Source organism: Argiope bruennichi, chromosome 7 (genome assembly GCF_947563725.1).
Source record: "Argiope bruennichi chromosome 7, qqArgBrue1.1, whole genome shotgun sequence".
In the NCBI taxonomy this organism is placed as follows: Eukaryota; Metazoa; Arthropoda; class Arachnida; order Araneae; family Araneidae; genus Argiope; species Argiope bruennichi.
This window is the reverse complement of record NC_079157.1, coordinates 40,713,096-40,731,094: the sequence shown is the minus strand read 5'-3', so window position 1 is coordinate 40,731,094 and position 17,999 is coordinate 40,713,096. Positions and strand designations below refer to the sequence as shown.

The following is a 17,999-nucleotide window of genomic DNA, read 5'->3' as shown; positions in this document are numbered from 1 at the left end:
TGAAAATTCTAATCTAAATCCTCCATGACCTTGTCCACGCTTTGACTCCTTCCAGAAGAGAAGATATGACGAATTGCAAACCAAACCAACAGCGATAGCTTCCTGACCAATGACTCGGTATTTGCAGATTCCCCCCAATTCTTATCTGCGTAAGTCTTCTTCTATATAAGGACACTACAAAATTATTTCACAATCTCTCTCTGCAGCCATTACTATTTATAAGTCTTTGCTTTCATCGAGTAAGTACAGTTTTTTTTATTTCTTAGTTTTTCGATAAATGGGTATATTTTATAAATATGTAATTTGAAATTAAACTAATAATTATGAATTTTTTTAGATTAACCGAAAAAATATATATATTTACATTCAATTTAACAGTAAACATATATTTTTTATTGACTTGTATTAACTTTGATTGAATTAAAAAAATATAAAATACTCGAGAGCCTATCTAATATAGTATTGAGTTAAAAATGTATGAAAAACTTTATTCATTTGTTTATTAACACGAAGATTCCTCTTAAATACATGACATAAATAATAATAAAAAAAAATCCCATTTTTTGCTGAAATTTAATCTATTTTTACAAGCCGAGTTACATTTTATTAAAATGAGAATTTAGAAGCATATAGTCATGGATTCAATTTTTATAAGCTGTTTTAGAAATGCATTATTTCTTCAATACGGCTATAAATCGATTTAATCTTGCATTGTTTATAAGTAGAATGAACATTTTTCATCGAATCAAAGATTTCCTTTTAGTTTGTAAATTATAATATATTGCATAAATGTTGTGTGTTTAAATTTATTTAACAGTTTGTACCATAATAGATAATTTAATTTTTAAGTTACTTTGCTAATATAGTGAGCTTTAAGGTATATATACACATTTGAATCTACGAAAATCTTTCAAAATATCGAATATTTTTTTATTACTTAATAATGTTCTTTAATCCTTTAGCTTTCAAACGATTCCAAGATGTTGTCAATATTCGAAATATTTCTCGAGTTATAATTATTTTTTTTGAGGAGCTTTCATTAAAAACTCTAGTTGCGGTTTTTTAAAACTCATTTTATGAAGAATATATATTTTTCCACTATGTTGCTTCATTTAAACAATCATAGTTCAACAAAAAATTAACTAAATAGAGTTATTTATATATCAAAATAATCTGTATGAAATAATACGGATGTTTTGTGCTCAATCAAAGGTATATTTATAGAAATAAATTTTTAATTGATATTTTAAAGTTAAAATGACAGAAAAAACTCGCTTTCTATTCCTTGTTGATGAAAAAATTCTTTAAAAAAACTATATATTTTTATAACTTGATTGAGGCAGGTAACATGAAGACTAAAATTAGGCATAATTTCCAACTAGAATTGTGTGTCTGTACAAATTAGAATGTAAGATATCATGTTTCAAAAAATATGCTAATTAGCTCATACAATTTTATTTAATTAATTAATAATCAGTGTGTTATGGTTTTTTTCTCACTGAAATGAGTTTAAACATATATTACTGACCTACTGTGAAAAAACTTTATTTTTACAATTTAAAATTTTAATAAAAAATCTTCTAGGGTGTACGTACACCTTAATTGAGCCAAATATTCCGAACGTTTTTTTAACCTTTGATTAACTCCATGCAATGAATCTAAAAGGCAATTTCTTCCATCGGTTTGCTATTTTGAATATATAGAAACCTATTTTTAGCCATTCTTGGTTATCTACGATGACACTTGTTTTTTGATATAAATGACTTGGAAATAATAGTAAGCGCATTTGTTCTTAAAAAAAAATGCTCTGCCTCTCAAGTATAAAACTGTGCATCTAGGTTAGAAATAAATACCAAGGAACTCGATCACAATTCCTTTATATACTGAGTTAATAAATCATTATAAGGGTTTTATAACTTAGGAACATATCAACTATAATTTTGTTACAAATTAAATAAAAATAATAAAATATGCCTCCAATTTTGGTTCCAAATTCGGTAGAAACAATAATAAATCTAATTTTAGCGATTTAAATAGTGCATATTTGTGCTATATAAATATAATCGCAATTTAATAGTGCATAATAAGTGCATATTTGTAAAATTTTAAATGCTATATAAATTTAACCGCTCAATTCTAAGATCTGTGCACAAGTTTTGTTAGTTTTTTTTACAAGAATCATTTGTTTTCGTCGATAGCACATTTTCGATATTTTTTTCGTCGATAGTACATTTTCGATAATTTTTCATCGATAGTGCATTTTCGATATTTTCATTACGTTTAAAACTAATGCGATGCACTTGATTGCATCAGTCTACATATTTAGCTAAAGTTAGCATTTGTGTCATATTCAAAGAGAATTTTCGTTTAAAAATTGGCATCTAACGAATTTCAACTGTCCTGCACTAGATGGTAGCACGGTCACCCACACCATTCTCTGTATTTCTAAAATATGATGCCTAGCTCAGTTTAACGAAAATTGTGGAATTAGTGCAGGACACCTTATATAGATAATAAAACCTTGGAATAAAATTTATGAACCTATGTATGCTTGATTTTCTTGTCTTAAGAATGGATTAAACCGAATGCACGAAAAAAATATAATGCCAATCAAATCATTATATGCTACAAAATTCTATAAGAAAAACAATAAAAAGTAAAGTTTAATGAGTAATAGCACAGTTTCATATTGTTTCACAATGACAATAAATTGATTTTTTTTCCAGTCTCCATGATGAATCTTCTATCAATAGTCGTTGCTATCTTAGCAAGCTCCGTTTCTGCTTATGGCTATGTTTGCCAAAATGATGACAGTACTTATTATCATGCCGATCCATCAACTGCATGCCAGGTAAGGATTTATTATTTTTAAATAAATTAGATGAGTTTATAATCAAATGATATACGGGTTGTAAAAACAAACTTTTGATTATTTTCAAAATGGTCATTACTTGTAACGTGTTATTCTTAGTAATTAATATATAAATAATACGACAGAAAAGGGAAACAAGTATTTATTTCCATAATTATTGTAATTAGACATACACTTTAAGTTCCAAAATTTCATCAAATATGGTATTCAGATGCATGAAAACATTTTCACTTCTGCAGTAAAATTATAAAATGTTGAAAAAAAATTTTTATATGCCCTTTCCAGCAAAATTATCAATCAGTAAAATATTTTTTTATATCCATCTATGCATATACGAAGTTTTAGGCTTCTATCTGTGAAATTTATTTAGTTATTAGGAGACAAATTTGTTGACTTCAATCATTTTTCTGTACTTCTAACCAGAGTTTGAGAGCAGTATTCGATATATATTTCAAGAATAATATAATAACATGGAATATTATTAGAAGTAATAACTTCTTTTTAAATATCATTAAATTAAAAAAAAATAGTCAAATAATACATTAAATGGCGTGCTTAAAAATCTAATCAAAATTAACACTATCGACATCTATGAAGAGTTTAAAATGCATGATAGAGCTCATACATGATAGAGGTCATACATGATAGAGCTCATTATAAGTGATATAAACACAGGCTTTTTGAATTTGTCAGGAAATTTTTATAGAGTCTGTACTGAAAAAACCAATCCATCCTTTCATTTAAATATAATGTCAATCAGAACTAACTGAAAATATCTCAGCATACAGTTGTGCAAAATGGAACGAATTAAAGATTTTTTTTAGTAGGAATACATAATATATTTAAAGAAAATTACCAATGATAATGAATAATGTTCAAAATACGATTTTTACCATAAAAAACTCATAGTTTTGAAGATTAATGTTTCTATCTCGAGTGAAGCAACATTCGTCTGTCTAAATTGTATTCCTCTGAAATGGAGATTTTGATTTTATCGACAGAAGGGCTCAGCTTCAAAATTATTGTAGACATTGATCTCGGAGTTGTGTACTATATAGATATTTATTAGTGCACTGATATAATTTTTACATTGTCTGTTTTGATATGTGGATTTATAGACTAATTGTTCTCAAAATACTATGAAAGGAATTTAAAAAATAAGCTAAAGGTTGCTTTTTGCATCACATGTATAAATGCTTCATTTTCTCCGTCCCTTTCCAGTGAAGCAATATTTCTGTAATTTTAATCTTTAATCCTTCCTGCAAACAAACGTCCTAGAAAGATGCCAAAAATTCTGAAAATGACTTTCTGCAACCTAGGCTAACGTCATGATTACATACAGCATTTTCAAACGCTCTTTTTTTGAAATATGAACTATTTTTTAAAAGTTCACTGTTGCGAGCAAAGGATTTTATTTTCTTATTCGGTATTCGAGCATTTCTCTGAGATATAATATATGTTAATTTTCTAAATTTTCTCTTCCCTTCTTTATAAAATTGAAGTTATGATTGCCAACCAATCAATGTGAGCATATTATATGTGATTACCACTATCAAATCCTGATAATTAGACAAATATTAGCCTCGATGGATATTAGAAAATTAGTAGTCATGATGACTATTGGACAAATATGTCATTATAGACTAAACAAATATAAATTATGATGATCAGATAAATATTAATGTAATATATACCATCAGATAAATATTTATGTATCACATTTTTTCTGCTGAATAAATTTGGGTTCCTAAAATCCAAATTTGTCATTAATTCTTCTAAATTTATAAAAAAGCATGTATCTGCAAATTTTGCTGATATAAATGTGTAACGTTTTATGTACATAAAAGAATGTAAGAAAAGATGTTGTGTGTAATGTTGAAATGTTTTGATTTTTATGAAAGATTTTTGTACAATCACTGACTTTGTAATTCGGTTTTTTGGATGGAACTTTGTAATTTGGCGCATAGGTTTAGTTACAATATTTAGAGGGGAAAAATTGATCCACTATTTTTCTTACACTGTGTATATGGAAACTGAAATAAATTTGCATACTTCTTTTCCAACATATATGAGCATTGCCAGTAGACATATGGAATTTTTAATATTCTTCTTCTTATTATTATATATTCTTCTTCTTCTTATTTATATATATAATTAATAAAGTAAGTTCGACATATTAATATTCTTACTAATAAAACGAGAAAATAAATTGGCTTGCTTCTGTGGAGCAGAAAATGAAAATCTATGTTTTAATCTTCATAATATCGATATGTCTAATTCCATTCATTTGATACTACTAAAAGAACATATTTATTTATTTTAAGTAATATACCTTAATTTTAAAGTAATGAACGTGGATTTATATTGCTAAGATTATCTTATGGGAATACAATTGTATCAAAGACCATCAAGTTGAGACATTGTTAAATGAAAATATTTAATTTCAATAGATACGTACAAATAGATAACTGGTACTATTTTGTACTATATTCATCCTAGGGTACAATCTGATTCCCTTCTGTCTAGGGCTATTAAAGACGTAAAATTTATCTTGTCATCATCCACGCCATCGCTTCAAGATCTCCGGAGTATCATTAAAGGGTAATTGCCTAACGTTATATTCAATAATGTGGTGCCTTATAGATAGTACAAAGGCACATTATAGAGAAAATCAATAGCTGCCAGGAGATGTTTAGGGAGAGTCTGAAGTAACAAAGTTTTAACTAAAGTTTATTCTATTCTTTTTATTTTATTAATAACAATTCTAACAAACAATAAAAATTGCTAAACAATTCTAACAAATAATTATTTTGCTACTGAGTCTGTGCTAAACTTTCAAATAAACTTCAATTTATGCACAGAAAAATTATTTAAAATTGCTTAGATGTCAAAAGTTTTTAATTGAAAGAAATTAAGAATAAATGTATGTTTAACGAATTTCGATTAAAAAAAAATATTGTTTTCAAAAATGAATGATTATTTTCTTGTCGATATTCTTCATATAATAACCCAAATTATATGTCAAATAAATTATTAAAAATTAAATAATTTGTAATGAATGTTATTTAAATTAATTGAAAAATCACAAATTTAACAATGTTCGTCACTTGTCTCATTTTTTTTCTTTTGTAAAATTTCAATCAGTTTCTATTTCTATTTTAAATTTATTCCTGGAGGTTTAGATTATTGCAAAATAAGCTTATAATACAATTTAGAAAATATATTTTATAATATTCTTTCAAAAGATTACATTACTACATGAAGATAGTTTTTATTATCTAAAACTAATGCAAGAAGAGTAGTCATTTCTAATATCATGCTATTGGAGACTAAGTTACCTTTCAAGCAGATAGGTGGCGCTACCTTTCTAAAACGTAAGAGATGAAAGCAGAGACTTGGGAAAATAACTGCTTACTATCTGCTTAAATCGTTCTATGGTTCCTACATATGGCAATTAATCAATTCTGAAATGAAAATGAGAATTCTTTGCTTGTTTATTAATATCTTTTCTTAATCGTGAGGGAATCTCGACTCCTTTTTTCTGTTACGTTGAAGGTCAGCATGGTTTTTAAAACTATTTCTTTAAACACAACAGAAACATATCACGGCTTTAATTGCTTATTTAAAGATACTTTCATATACTTTAAATAAGCAGTTAACATTCATTGATTATCACTTCGTTAATTTAGCAATTAAAGATTCTTTCGCGACGAGATTTCTTACACAGATTATTGACTTTTTAAGATGTTAAAAATTTATTATTTAATGCTTTTGATAAAATTTCATTTTGTTATTTGATACTATTGAAAAACATGAATTTAATCGAATTAATCTGTGACAAATTACCAAGAGTGCAAATTAAAAAAGTGTATTTACTAAAAATAAAGATGGAGAAACGTACTTCAGATAAATGCACAAAAAAAAATATATATATATATATATCTTACTTTTAGCCCACGATTCAATATCTTGATGTATGATCATCGAATTCAATTACAACATTGGAAACATTCATACATATTGTTTATTAAATTATAATTAAACGATTAAAAATAATGAGAAATATATAAAAATGAAATTGATATCAGTAAAAAAGCATTTTTTATTCTTTTAATACAATGCAAAAGCCATTTTCTTGAAATAATAGTTTTGGAAATTATATACAGTGGCGGAAAAAATTTGAGAATCATCGAGATTTATTAGAGTATCGTTTATCATATAATCATAATAAAAGTACTATTCGAAATGAATTAATATACTCTCAAAGGATTTTTAAGTTAAAAATTTCATAATGAGTCACTTATTTTAAATGAAATTAAAAAAAATCGATGAAATTCAATTTTAAGCAAATGCTGTTAAAAAAATGGTGCTTGCAGAATAGAAAAAAAAATTATAAGGAACTTTTGCATTTACTATTTATTTGACCTCTTTTATATGAAAAATTATAATTTGATAAATAATTATATTTACAAGCTGAACCGCTATTCTTTTATTTTTTAAAAGAATTCAAACTTTTAAGAGCAAATGTGAAAATTAAATTTTAATCTATTCTCAGACTTTTAAGTATATTTCTACAGTTTTCAGTAAATTATATTTGAGTGATTTATTACGGTATTTAATTTTTCATTTTATTGATTTTATTACACATTTAATATACTTGACTGACAACTGCTACATTTTTCTATAACGATTTAATTAAATTAACATTGCTGAGTTTAATTCAAATGTTTCTAATGTAATTTTTCATTATTAAACAAGTTTTTTAGAGAATTTTTTTATTTACCTTCCGTGTCTATAATATATATAATATACACATATTCAGTATAATCATATATATACTGAATACATCTTTTCACATAATTCCACAATCAAAAACCTTTTGTATAAAATGTTAAGAAAACTGATTTATATTTATTAGCGAATGAAATGCTCTAATTTTTAATATGCTCGTAAAATACAAAGGATTAATGCTCTGTTAATTTTCACTGAAGGTTTAATAGAAATGTGTTAATGTGAATAACTTTATCATTATAGTAATTTTTTTTAAAACAGTTATCTTGAAGGAAAGAATGTGAAAGCAGAATTTTGGACAACAATAATTAATAAACAATATTTATTTCTTGAAACCGTAACATTTTCAGCCAATTTTTTAACCTTTTAATAAATAAACTTTAAGAGTTTCTTAGTAAGCTCGTAATTCCTAGCTGAAAGCCACAAATAATAAATTATTCATCTACTTACATTAAAATAAGTTTATTTCATCAATTTATTGCATAGAAACAAATATCGAAGTAAAAGGACATAACACAGGGCTATTTAATTACATTTATAACAATTATATAATATTATGATAAAATAACCTTTATCCTTTTAGCATAAAGACACTTTCTTCTGTTTTATTATTGATATCTTTTTTATAAAAAAAAAAATGGATGTCCAAAAAGTGACTGATGGAATTTGAAAATAAATAATAATAATAAAACGAATCTTATAGAAATGTATTGTTCGCATTTCAGAAATCATGAAATTTTATTCCAATAAGTTGCAATTTAAATTATCTGACACTGACGGATGCTACTGCAGATGGTATGCAATAGATGTATATAAAATGAAATATTTAATATCGCCATTCTAAACTTCTGTGTATATAGTTATATTGAAACCATCGTTGTATAATTTTTTGCATCAGAATTTACTGCATTTCGTACCGGTTTTCAATTTTTATTTTTATTTTGCATATTCGCTTGTTGGTGCAATAAGTAAATTTGCAATTTGGTAAGATAAAATCCTCTGCTTTAGTAAACGGAAAACCATAAAGGATATATTTCTATTGCATTCCTTTGTTTTTTAATTGATTTTCAGAACTTATTTGTCATTTTTGGTATATAATTAGAGCAACTAAAATATTCACATGTATTTACAAACATTCACATACCTTTATATACTAGGGGCCGCGGTGGCCTGGTGGTAAGGTCTCGGCTTCGGAGCCAGATGGTTTCAGGCTCGTGACCCGATACCACCGAAGAACCGTCGTGTAAGGGGGTCTGTTGCACGTTAATTCCGTCATGACCAACGTCCTCCAGCTGGTGTGGGGTGGAGAGGGGGTGCCAGCTCAGGTGTCGTACTCGTCATCTGACAGCGGTTCGAAATTACGAGGTCCGTCCCAAAAATAGTCCTAGTGTTGCTTCAAACGGGACGTTAATATTACCAAACCTTTATATACTTTTTAATATCATTCGGAGCTTGTATTAAGATCTGCATTTGTATATAGTAACTTCATACTTTTTCTAACAGATATCTCTATTGAATATTAGAAGACCCAGTAGCATAGTAAAGGAAGAAAAACAGTAAATTAATTAAAAAAAATGTTTACTGTCACTCTTTGGACAGAACCTAATATTCCGGATAGTATATGTGTGATGCCTTTATTGCACACGGATTGGTAACTATATTAAGGACATAGATTGGTAACTATATTAAGGAGTTGGAATCGAAAAGACCGATTCGGATGCACAAATGCGATAGCAAGTTATAGAAAAAAATATATTCAAATTAAATATATATATATATATATATATATATATATATATATATATATATATATATATATATATATATATATATATATATATATATATATATATATATATATATATATGTAATGAAGAAAGCCTACAACTGAATTCCTGGTTTTTCAACTATGCAAAAAAAGTATGAAAGTGCATATGCGTTAATATCATCGCGATCAATCGGGTATTTTTAATAATAATTGGTAAAAGTCTGGAATCTATTTATCATATTGATCAGTTCTTATAAATTATGTTTATGTTATTATTATTATTAAAAACTGGATTAATCACGATAATTGTAATAGATGCATTATAAATTTAAAAGTATCATACAGTTCTTACTATATCAGTTAAAATACTTCTCATAATACGTATTTTTAATAAATTTTTTCTTGCTGTTTTATCATTATTCAAAGTATAAAAGAAAAAAAATATTTCAAATATCAATATTCAAAAACTTAACGCATTACTTATTAAAACGACTGAGTCATTCAAGTTCAAAGAACCATGACACATTCTTTCATCAAACTTTCACATATTTATTCAGTATCTGCGGCATAATGCCGAGAAAAACACCTTTCCGCTTCCAAAAGAAAGTAAAAAAAAAATATCCGCGATGTATATCAAAACACATCGATCATTCCTCTTTCTCCATCGTCATCTTCATGTCACCTACACTTACCGCCTGTAGCTAAAGCCACGAAATCGATGTATGGCCGTCTCGGGATGCTACCTATTTGTTATTCAGCAACCCCACTCAACAGAATTCAGTGAGACTTTATATGTGAGATCACGAAGCGATGGATAGTGCACCCTGTTGTCTAGTCCAGCCCTCAACTGATGTTTGTCTTCAAGTCGGAAGCGTGGCAATCTCGAGAGAATTGTACCCTGCCGTGTGTGGAAAGACTATGCAAATATCTAATGCATGTCAAAATGGAATAGAATAGCGACATCGAGTTTTTGTATAGATTTTAGAAAAGTTGTGCACTTTTTCTTTCTTCTGAAGTTTTCCAGAAATGCTTTTATGGACGAAAAAATTGTTTTTACCATAAAGTTTGTTTTGTAAATGGATTTGAAGGTTAGAAGTGAAATATATATACCTATATGTGAATTACACCGTGACGTTTGAGAATATCGCAGCATATATATATATATATATATAGTTTAATCAGTGAATTTAAATCAGTGTTTTTTGTTCAATATTCCAAGAAGACTTGTGGAATTGAATTCAAAAATATAAATGCGAAAAACGTTTATCAATATCTAGTTTCTAAGATTAAAATAATTATTTTGTACATAAGCAATGGAAATTACAACTGAATGTCTTCAAAGTGATTTACATTTTGGCTCTAATCAATGATATATATATATATATATATATATATATATATATAATTTAAATCTCTGTTTTTTGTTCAATATTCCAAGAAGACTTATGGAATTGAATTCAAAAATATAAATGCGAAAAACGTTTATCAATATCTAGTTTCTAAGATTAAATTAAAAAATTAAATTGAATAGTATTTTTATGATATACTAGCCGCCTTTGGCGACCAGCCGGTTCGCCAATCTTAATGTTCGTTAAAATTTTAATAATTAAATATTTTATGCAATTCCAACTTTAATAGATTCTTCAGCAAAATATTTTAAAACTTCAAATTTTGATAGTCATATAATTCACTCATAATATTATAAAGGCCTTCAGTCATAACGTGATATGTATCTCTCTAATTTTCTGTTACCCCTCATAGAATTTATGCTTTACATTAAAGTGTAAAGGATTAATCTGCAATTAATATAATAATATTTTTTACTGAAACAAAGCATTTTTTTTATAATATGATTACTGATAATAGAGTCACTGAGCGTTTAAACTTTATGGGCACTAAAGAATATCTTTCTTAATTTATATAATATCTCAAGAATTTGTCAACAAAATTTTCTCAGATTCATCATGAACGGATCGATTCATTAACAATGTTTCATTTTAAATGCATCAAACACTAAGAAAATAAAATGAATCGTTTAAAATAATCGGTCGAAAACAGGTTTAAAAAAACTACTTAAAAAACGATGTACTTAAAACTATAAGCATATATCAAAAAATATATAACTAACATAAATACAATTTAATTACAAAAGCATGCAATTAGCCTAAAAATAATTTAAATCATTGAAAACAGGTTAAAAAAAACTACTTAAAAAACGATGTACTTAAAACTATAAGCATATACAAAAAATATATAACTAACATAAATACAATTTGCTTACAAAAGCATACAACTAACCTAAAAGTAATTTAAATCGTCCGTTGATAATGGTTGCCATGCCAACAATCAGAACACAGTGCGCATGCGTGAATTTTCTTCGCCTTTTACGGTAACGCAAATGCGTGAATTTTTCTACTCCAGTTGGGGTAACGCTATGCAGATTATACATTTTTAATTTCCTTTATTCTGTGTTATTTTAATTCAAAAGTACTTCAGAATGAATCTGAAACATGGATTAATTAACAATGTTTAATTTTAAATGCATAAAACATTAAGAAAATAAACAGAATCGTTTGAAATAATTCGCCGAAAAATCTTAACCCTAGCCTCATTACTGTTGGGAGAAAAAAAGAACTAAAGCCTAAATCATTTGGCGTTGGAGAAAATGGAAGATTATTTTGGCGGAAAAGTTGGCGGTGGGGAAAATGGAAGAATTTTTGGCGGGAAAGTTAGTTTTTAATTAATAATTAAAATTCTAATTAAAATTTCAAAAAAAGGGACCCCAGGTGCACATTCCCGACCTCTAAGGTATACATGTACCAAATTTGGTAGCTGTATGTCAAATGACCTGGCCTGTAGAGCGCCAACACACACACACACACACACATTGAGCTTTATTATAAGTATAGATGAGGAAATGAATTACATCTATATAATATTTAAATCAAGGAATTTTATTTGTATATATATATTTTTAGAATTGTAAGAGTGAAACTTAAATGTTTCAAACAAAATTTCAACTTCCTTGAGAAAGCAATGTGAGAAATTGCGGGATTGAAACGATTACGGGAAACAAAATTTACTAAAACAATTCGCAGGGGTTTTAAATTGATTTTTCTTCCGCCAGAAAAACAATCAATTAAATCGCGATTGAAACAGTTTCAAGAGGCAAGACAAATTTTTGTATCAATAAAGGCTGCCCATGATTTCCTTGATGATATATTCTCAGATCAATGCATACATAGAGCTTAAAAACATTTATCGTCTCCACAATCTTCCGATATGAAACCTGTTCGGAATTTGATTTCTTGTTCTGGGGATATCGGAAAAACAGAAATAAACAGCGTCGAAGACATAAAATAAAGAATGAAAGAGCAAAAGTGACTATGCAAATACTTAATAACGTCTGCATAAAAATAGAGAACGTTGAGAAACAAATGACGCTTGTGCGTTAGTGTATTAATACAAAAAAATTAATTCTTAAAAAAAGTGAGTTTTTTCCCCATAGCTTTTATTCTGTATTATCTGTAACTATCAAATTTCAAGCTGATAATTTTCTTTATCGGCAGGGTGTTTAGAAACATAAAAATTTCCAGTCCTTTTGATTAGGGATTTTATTTTTTTTTACTTACATTACTGGTTGCGACACTTTGTGATTTTCCTTCCTCCCCATTCATCAACATTTATTTCGATAGTTTCGTAACTTTATTTATTTATTAATTTGGGGCTAAATGCTCAAAAATAAATAAAGCTATTAAATGGATCAAGTAAAGTAAAGTCTTAAAGTTGTGTTTTTTCGTTAGGTGGCATATTTAAGAGATTGAAAAGCAATAATTCTTACATTTTAGAATTTTCGAAACAATTATAATTATAATTTATTCGTTCCCTTTCTCAATATTTTTAAAACTTTCTCCTTCTAAATCTTAAATATGAAATAATTGAAAGCAAAGTAGTTTCCAAATGTTTACACACGGTTATCAGCTTTAAGGAAAAATTTGTGTGGTTTTTTTTTTTTTTTGTATTAATGAAATTCGGAGAAAATATTAGAAACTATAAAGATTTCCCAAATTAATTCGATTATGAATTAATAAATTTTTTCATGTTTGGGATATATAGGGTGTTCATTAATTATTGTCGGAGTTTCCGTACCTCATAACTTTCGAATGAAAAATATTACGCAAAAACCGATTACGTATTCGTAAATTACAACTCAAAGAATTTTATTAATGATATTAAAGTGTAAATCTTGCACAATTTGAACTTTGTAGGTATTCAGCTGAAGGCGATTATGTATTCGTAAATTCGCTGAACAAATTTTGACTCGAATTGAGGATGATGAAAATTACCTTCGGAAATGGTTCTTCAGTGACGAATCCACTTTTCATGTGTCAGAAAAAGTGAATAAACATAACTGTAGAATATGGGGCTCGGAGAACCCGCACGACTATCAAAAGTCAAAATTTGTTCAGCGAATTTACGAATACAAAATCGCCTTCAGCTGAATGCCTACAAAGTGCAAATTGTGCAAGCTTTACACTTTAATATCATTAATAAAATTCTTTGAGTTGTAATTTACGAATACGTAATCGGTTTTTGCGTAATATTTTTAATTCGAAAGTTATGAGGTACGGAAAACTCAACAATAATTAATGAACACCCTATATATCAGATTACCGATGGTTTTAATAGCGAATAAGTTCTCTATTCTTACGGGAATCAGTATCATTGCCAGGAATCAATATCATAATTGAATATATTTCTGAAGCCATTCCGAAGAAGTATTGGGTTGGCAACTAAGTAATTGCGGATTTCACTCATAGATGGCTTCAGTTGAATTTTTAGGTTTGCAGACGTAGTACAAATGTAAAACACATTTTGTTATTTGACAGTTGGCAATTCAGCTGCCAATCAATAAAAAAAGTTTTTTGATCGGTTGCGTAGTTTTCGTTTGGCTTTCGTTGAAAAATGGAAAATCAAAAGGAACATTTTCGTCTTATTTTGCTTTTTTATTTCCGCAAAGGGAAAAACCCATCACAAGCTCACAAAAAGTTATGTGCTGTTTATGGTGACGAAGCCTTAAAAGAAAGGCAGTGTCAAAATTGGTTTGCCAAATTTCGTTCTGGAGATTTTTCACTCAAAGATGAAATACGCTCTGGTCGTCCAGTTGAAGTTGATGACGACCTAATCAAAGCAATAATCGATTCGGATCGTCACAGTACATACAACACGTGAGATTGCAGAGAAGCTTCATGTATCACATACATGCATTGAAAATCACTTAAAAGAACTTGGCTATGTTCAAAAACTCGATACATGGGTTCCTCACGAACTGAAAGAAACGCATTTAACGCAACGCATTAACAGCTGCGATTTGCTAAACTGGCGATGAAAAATGGGTTGTTTACAACAATATCAAGTGGAAAAGATCGTGGAGCAGGCCAGGTGAACCAACTCAAACAACATCAAAAGCTGATATTCATCAAAAGAAGGTTTTGTTATCAGTTTGGTGAGATTACAAAGGAATTGTCTAATTTGAACTCTTACCACCCAACCGAACGATCAATTCTGATGTCTACATTGAACAACTAACGAAATTAAACAATGCAGTTGAAGAAAAGCGGCCCGAATTGACAAATCGAAAAGGTGTTGTATTCCATCATGATAATGCAAGGCCACACACATCTTTGGTCACTCGGCAAAAATTATTGGAGCTTGGTTGGGATGTTTTGCCACATCCACCATATAGTCCTGACCTTGCACCGTCTGATTACTTTTTGTTTCGATTTTTACAAAACTCCTTGAATGGTAAAAATTTCAATAATGATGATGATGTCAAATCGTACCTGATTCAGTTTTTTGCTAATAAAAACCAGAAGTTTTATGAACGTGGGGTTATGATGCTGCCTGAAAGATGGCAAAAGGTCATTGATCAAAATGGGCAATACATTACAGAATAAAGTTATTTAGTTCCATGAAAAAATTGTCTTTCATTTTCTAAAAAAAATCCGTAATTACTTAGTTGCCAACCCAATAATATATATATATATATATATATATATATATATATATATATATATATATATATATATATATATATATATATATATATATATATACACATTGATTTGATTAATGATACAAGTTGAAAAATATTCATCTGTAATCCGTGTATGATTCGTATCTAAATATTTTCTTAAACACACACACACAGCTTGTAGCTTGGTCACTCAAATATTGTGTTAGCAAGAGGTTTATGTGTATTTGAACCATTAATTGAAAGATTTAGCTCATTTCTTTTTAGCAAGTAAGTTTAAATCATTATGTCTCTTAAAATTGATGAAATGTTTGGAAAGAACGAAACGGTTGTAAATGCATGCAAAGAAGCATATCAAATAAAACTATTGACTACAATTTTATTTGTATTTTAAATTAATATTTTGAAGTTAATAAAATATTAAGAATTTGAAGTAGAAATAGAAAACACTTTTTTAAATGAATAATATACCAAACATGTATATACAGAATTTGAAACAAGTTTACAATAAAGCATTGCAATAAATAGAAACATATTTTCTTCATATTTTTTTATATGCTGATTAGAATTCATAATTTCCTTATCTTTACAGGTATATCATTACTGTGACAAATCTGCAATGACCACACATACATGCCCCTCCGGACAAGCTTTTGATAGTGAAAAAATGAAGTGCATGGAAGCTGCCTCGGTTACATGTGTTGATGAGGAACACCACAGAGTGAAAAGGTCTATAGAAGTTCATTCAATTGCGTTGGAAGATTTGAAATCTGGCTTTGAAAAATTACTGAAAGAAATGGTTGAGGCTCTGGATGAAGCTTTGCTATCAGCAATGCCAACTATTCACGAGGAACTAATAAAAACTTACTTTCCCATGATTAAATCATTGGAGGAAGATCTTCTCCCCCTTTACAAGCAAACAGTTTCACCCAGGATGGCAAAAGCAGTTACATACATTCAAAAACTCATTGGAAGGCTATGCAAAAAAGCTTACCAATCATGGGAAATGAGCAATTCTACTCATGTGAATCTTGTTTCAGTAGAAGACATTGTATCAGATGTTTCTAATGATTTAAAGCCTGTGTTGCAACTCGGAAAATATTTATCAGCAAAAGCAATTCATTCAAGACACAAAAGATGGACAGATGATCTTGCACGTTCAATCGGAAGGCCTATTGCTGAGGATATTTTCGACAGCTTTCTGAATTTCCTGTCAGGTGATCAGGATACTGTGATGAGCAAACTAATTTTGCCAACTGTGACCGAGCTCGTTTCTGATCCTGAAACTAGATTCGATATGATAAAATTGATAGTGTCGTTGAAATCCGCGTTCGCCCCGGTGATGAATGAAATGTACAAGAGGCAATTACACAATACTCCACCTGGTACCATCATCCATCTTCCTCAATCCATTGTTGACAAAGCCAAAGAAAGTTTCGAAAACGATTCTCTGCCTATCTTAGGAAAACTCATGCGAAAGCATCTGCGAATGATCCTGAGAAAGTCTGCTGAAAATCTTCATTTGATAACTGAAGAAGCTGAGTCTTTGCATGCTGGATTTGGTAAAAGGTTAAGGCACGAATGGATTGTGTTCATGGAAAAGCACACATCTCTTTTCTTGACCGATGACTCACATAATTATTCGCACATCCACACCAAGACTATTACAGAAATCATTCGGGACCTACAACCCATCAAAAGTTTGATTATTGAAATGTTTCTGAATAGCATGAGTACATCTCCCAATGTGCTTTTTAAGTTCTTTTCCAGAGCAGACACTGTTTTGATGCGTTCCCTTTTTTAAATAACATGCTATGCTATGTTTTATGAAGAAACATTTATCAACATTGGTAATAAAATCTATTTTCTTCAAACATAAAAAAATTATTTATTACATTATTTTACAATGTGATGGAATGAAGATCATTATGATCCGTCCAGTGAAAGCATGAGGGCCATGTTTTTGGGAACATTACTTAAATGATCGCATTTCACACAAAACAAACACAAACATGAAGGCAAGACAAGACATTTACGCGCGCATCTTAACAGAACAGCATTTTAATTCTAATTAAAATCACAATGCACCATGGGATGCATATCTAATCGGACATCGCCATCTGTTATCCGAAAGAAAAGATAGAGTAATGCACTACAACAAGATAAATTAGAACATTATTTTCACAAATTTTCGTGAGAATTAAATAATTTTTCTACTATCGAGATCTTTGGAAATTTCAAAATTTAGCTAATAAATAGTACGAAAGAGAAAATTTATATTAACTTTATTTTATATTTAATTATTTTTCGATATTTTTACTTTTTGTATTTTAGATTGTGCTCTTAGAAATTACTTTAAATAAGCGCTTCATATATAAAGAAAGCAATATTTTAATTTCAAAGTTAGCCAGTGAACAATTAGTTGTGTTTTGTATGGTCAACTTTTTATGATAGCTGAATTAGACAATTAAGCCAAAAAGTTCTTTAAACTAATTTTTTATGATAAATTAATTAAGTAAGATCAATGACATTTT

General features: G+C 28.5%; 1 protein-coding gene across 1 annotated transcript; it reads left to right on the top strand.

The window, feature by feature from the left end:
* The first annotated feature begins 217 nt into the window (after window positions 1-217).
* LOC129976471 (uncharacterized) lies at window positions 218-17,269 on the top strand. The gene is made up of 3 exons (XM_056090073.1): window positions 218-239; window positions 2,727-2,851; window positions 16,058-17,269. The coding sequence occupies exons 2-3, from the start codon at window positions 2,732-2,734 to the stop codon at window positions 17,267-17,269; spliced, it is 1,332 nt and encodes a 443-aa protein (XP_055946048.1). The 5' UTR covers window positions 218-239; window positions 2,727-2,731.
* Window positions 17,270-17,999: the final 730 nt, after the last annotated feature.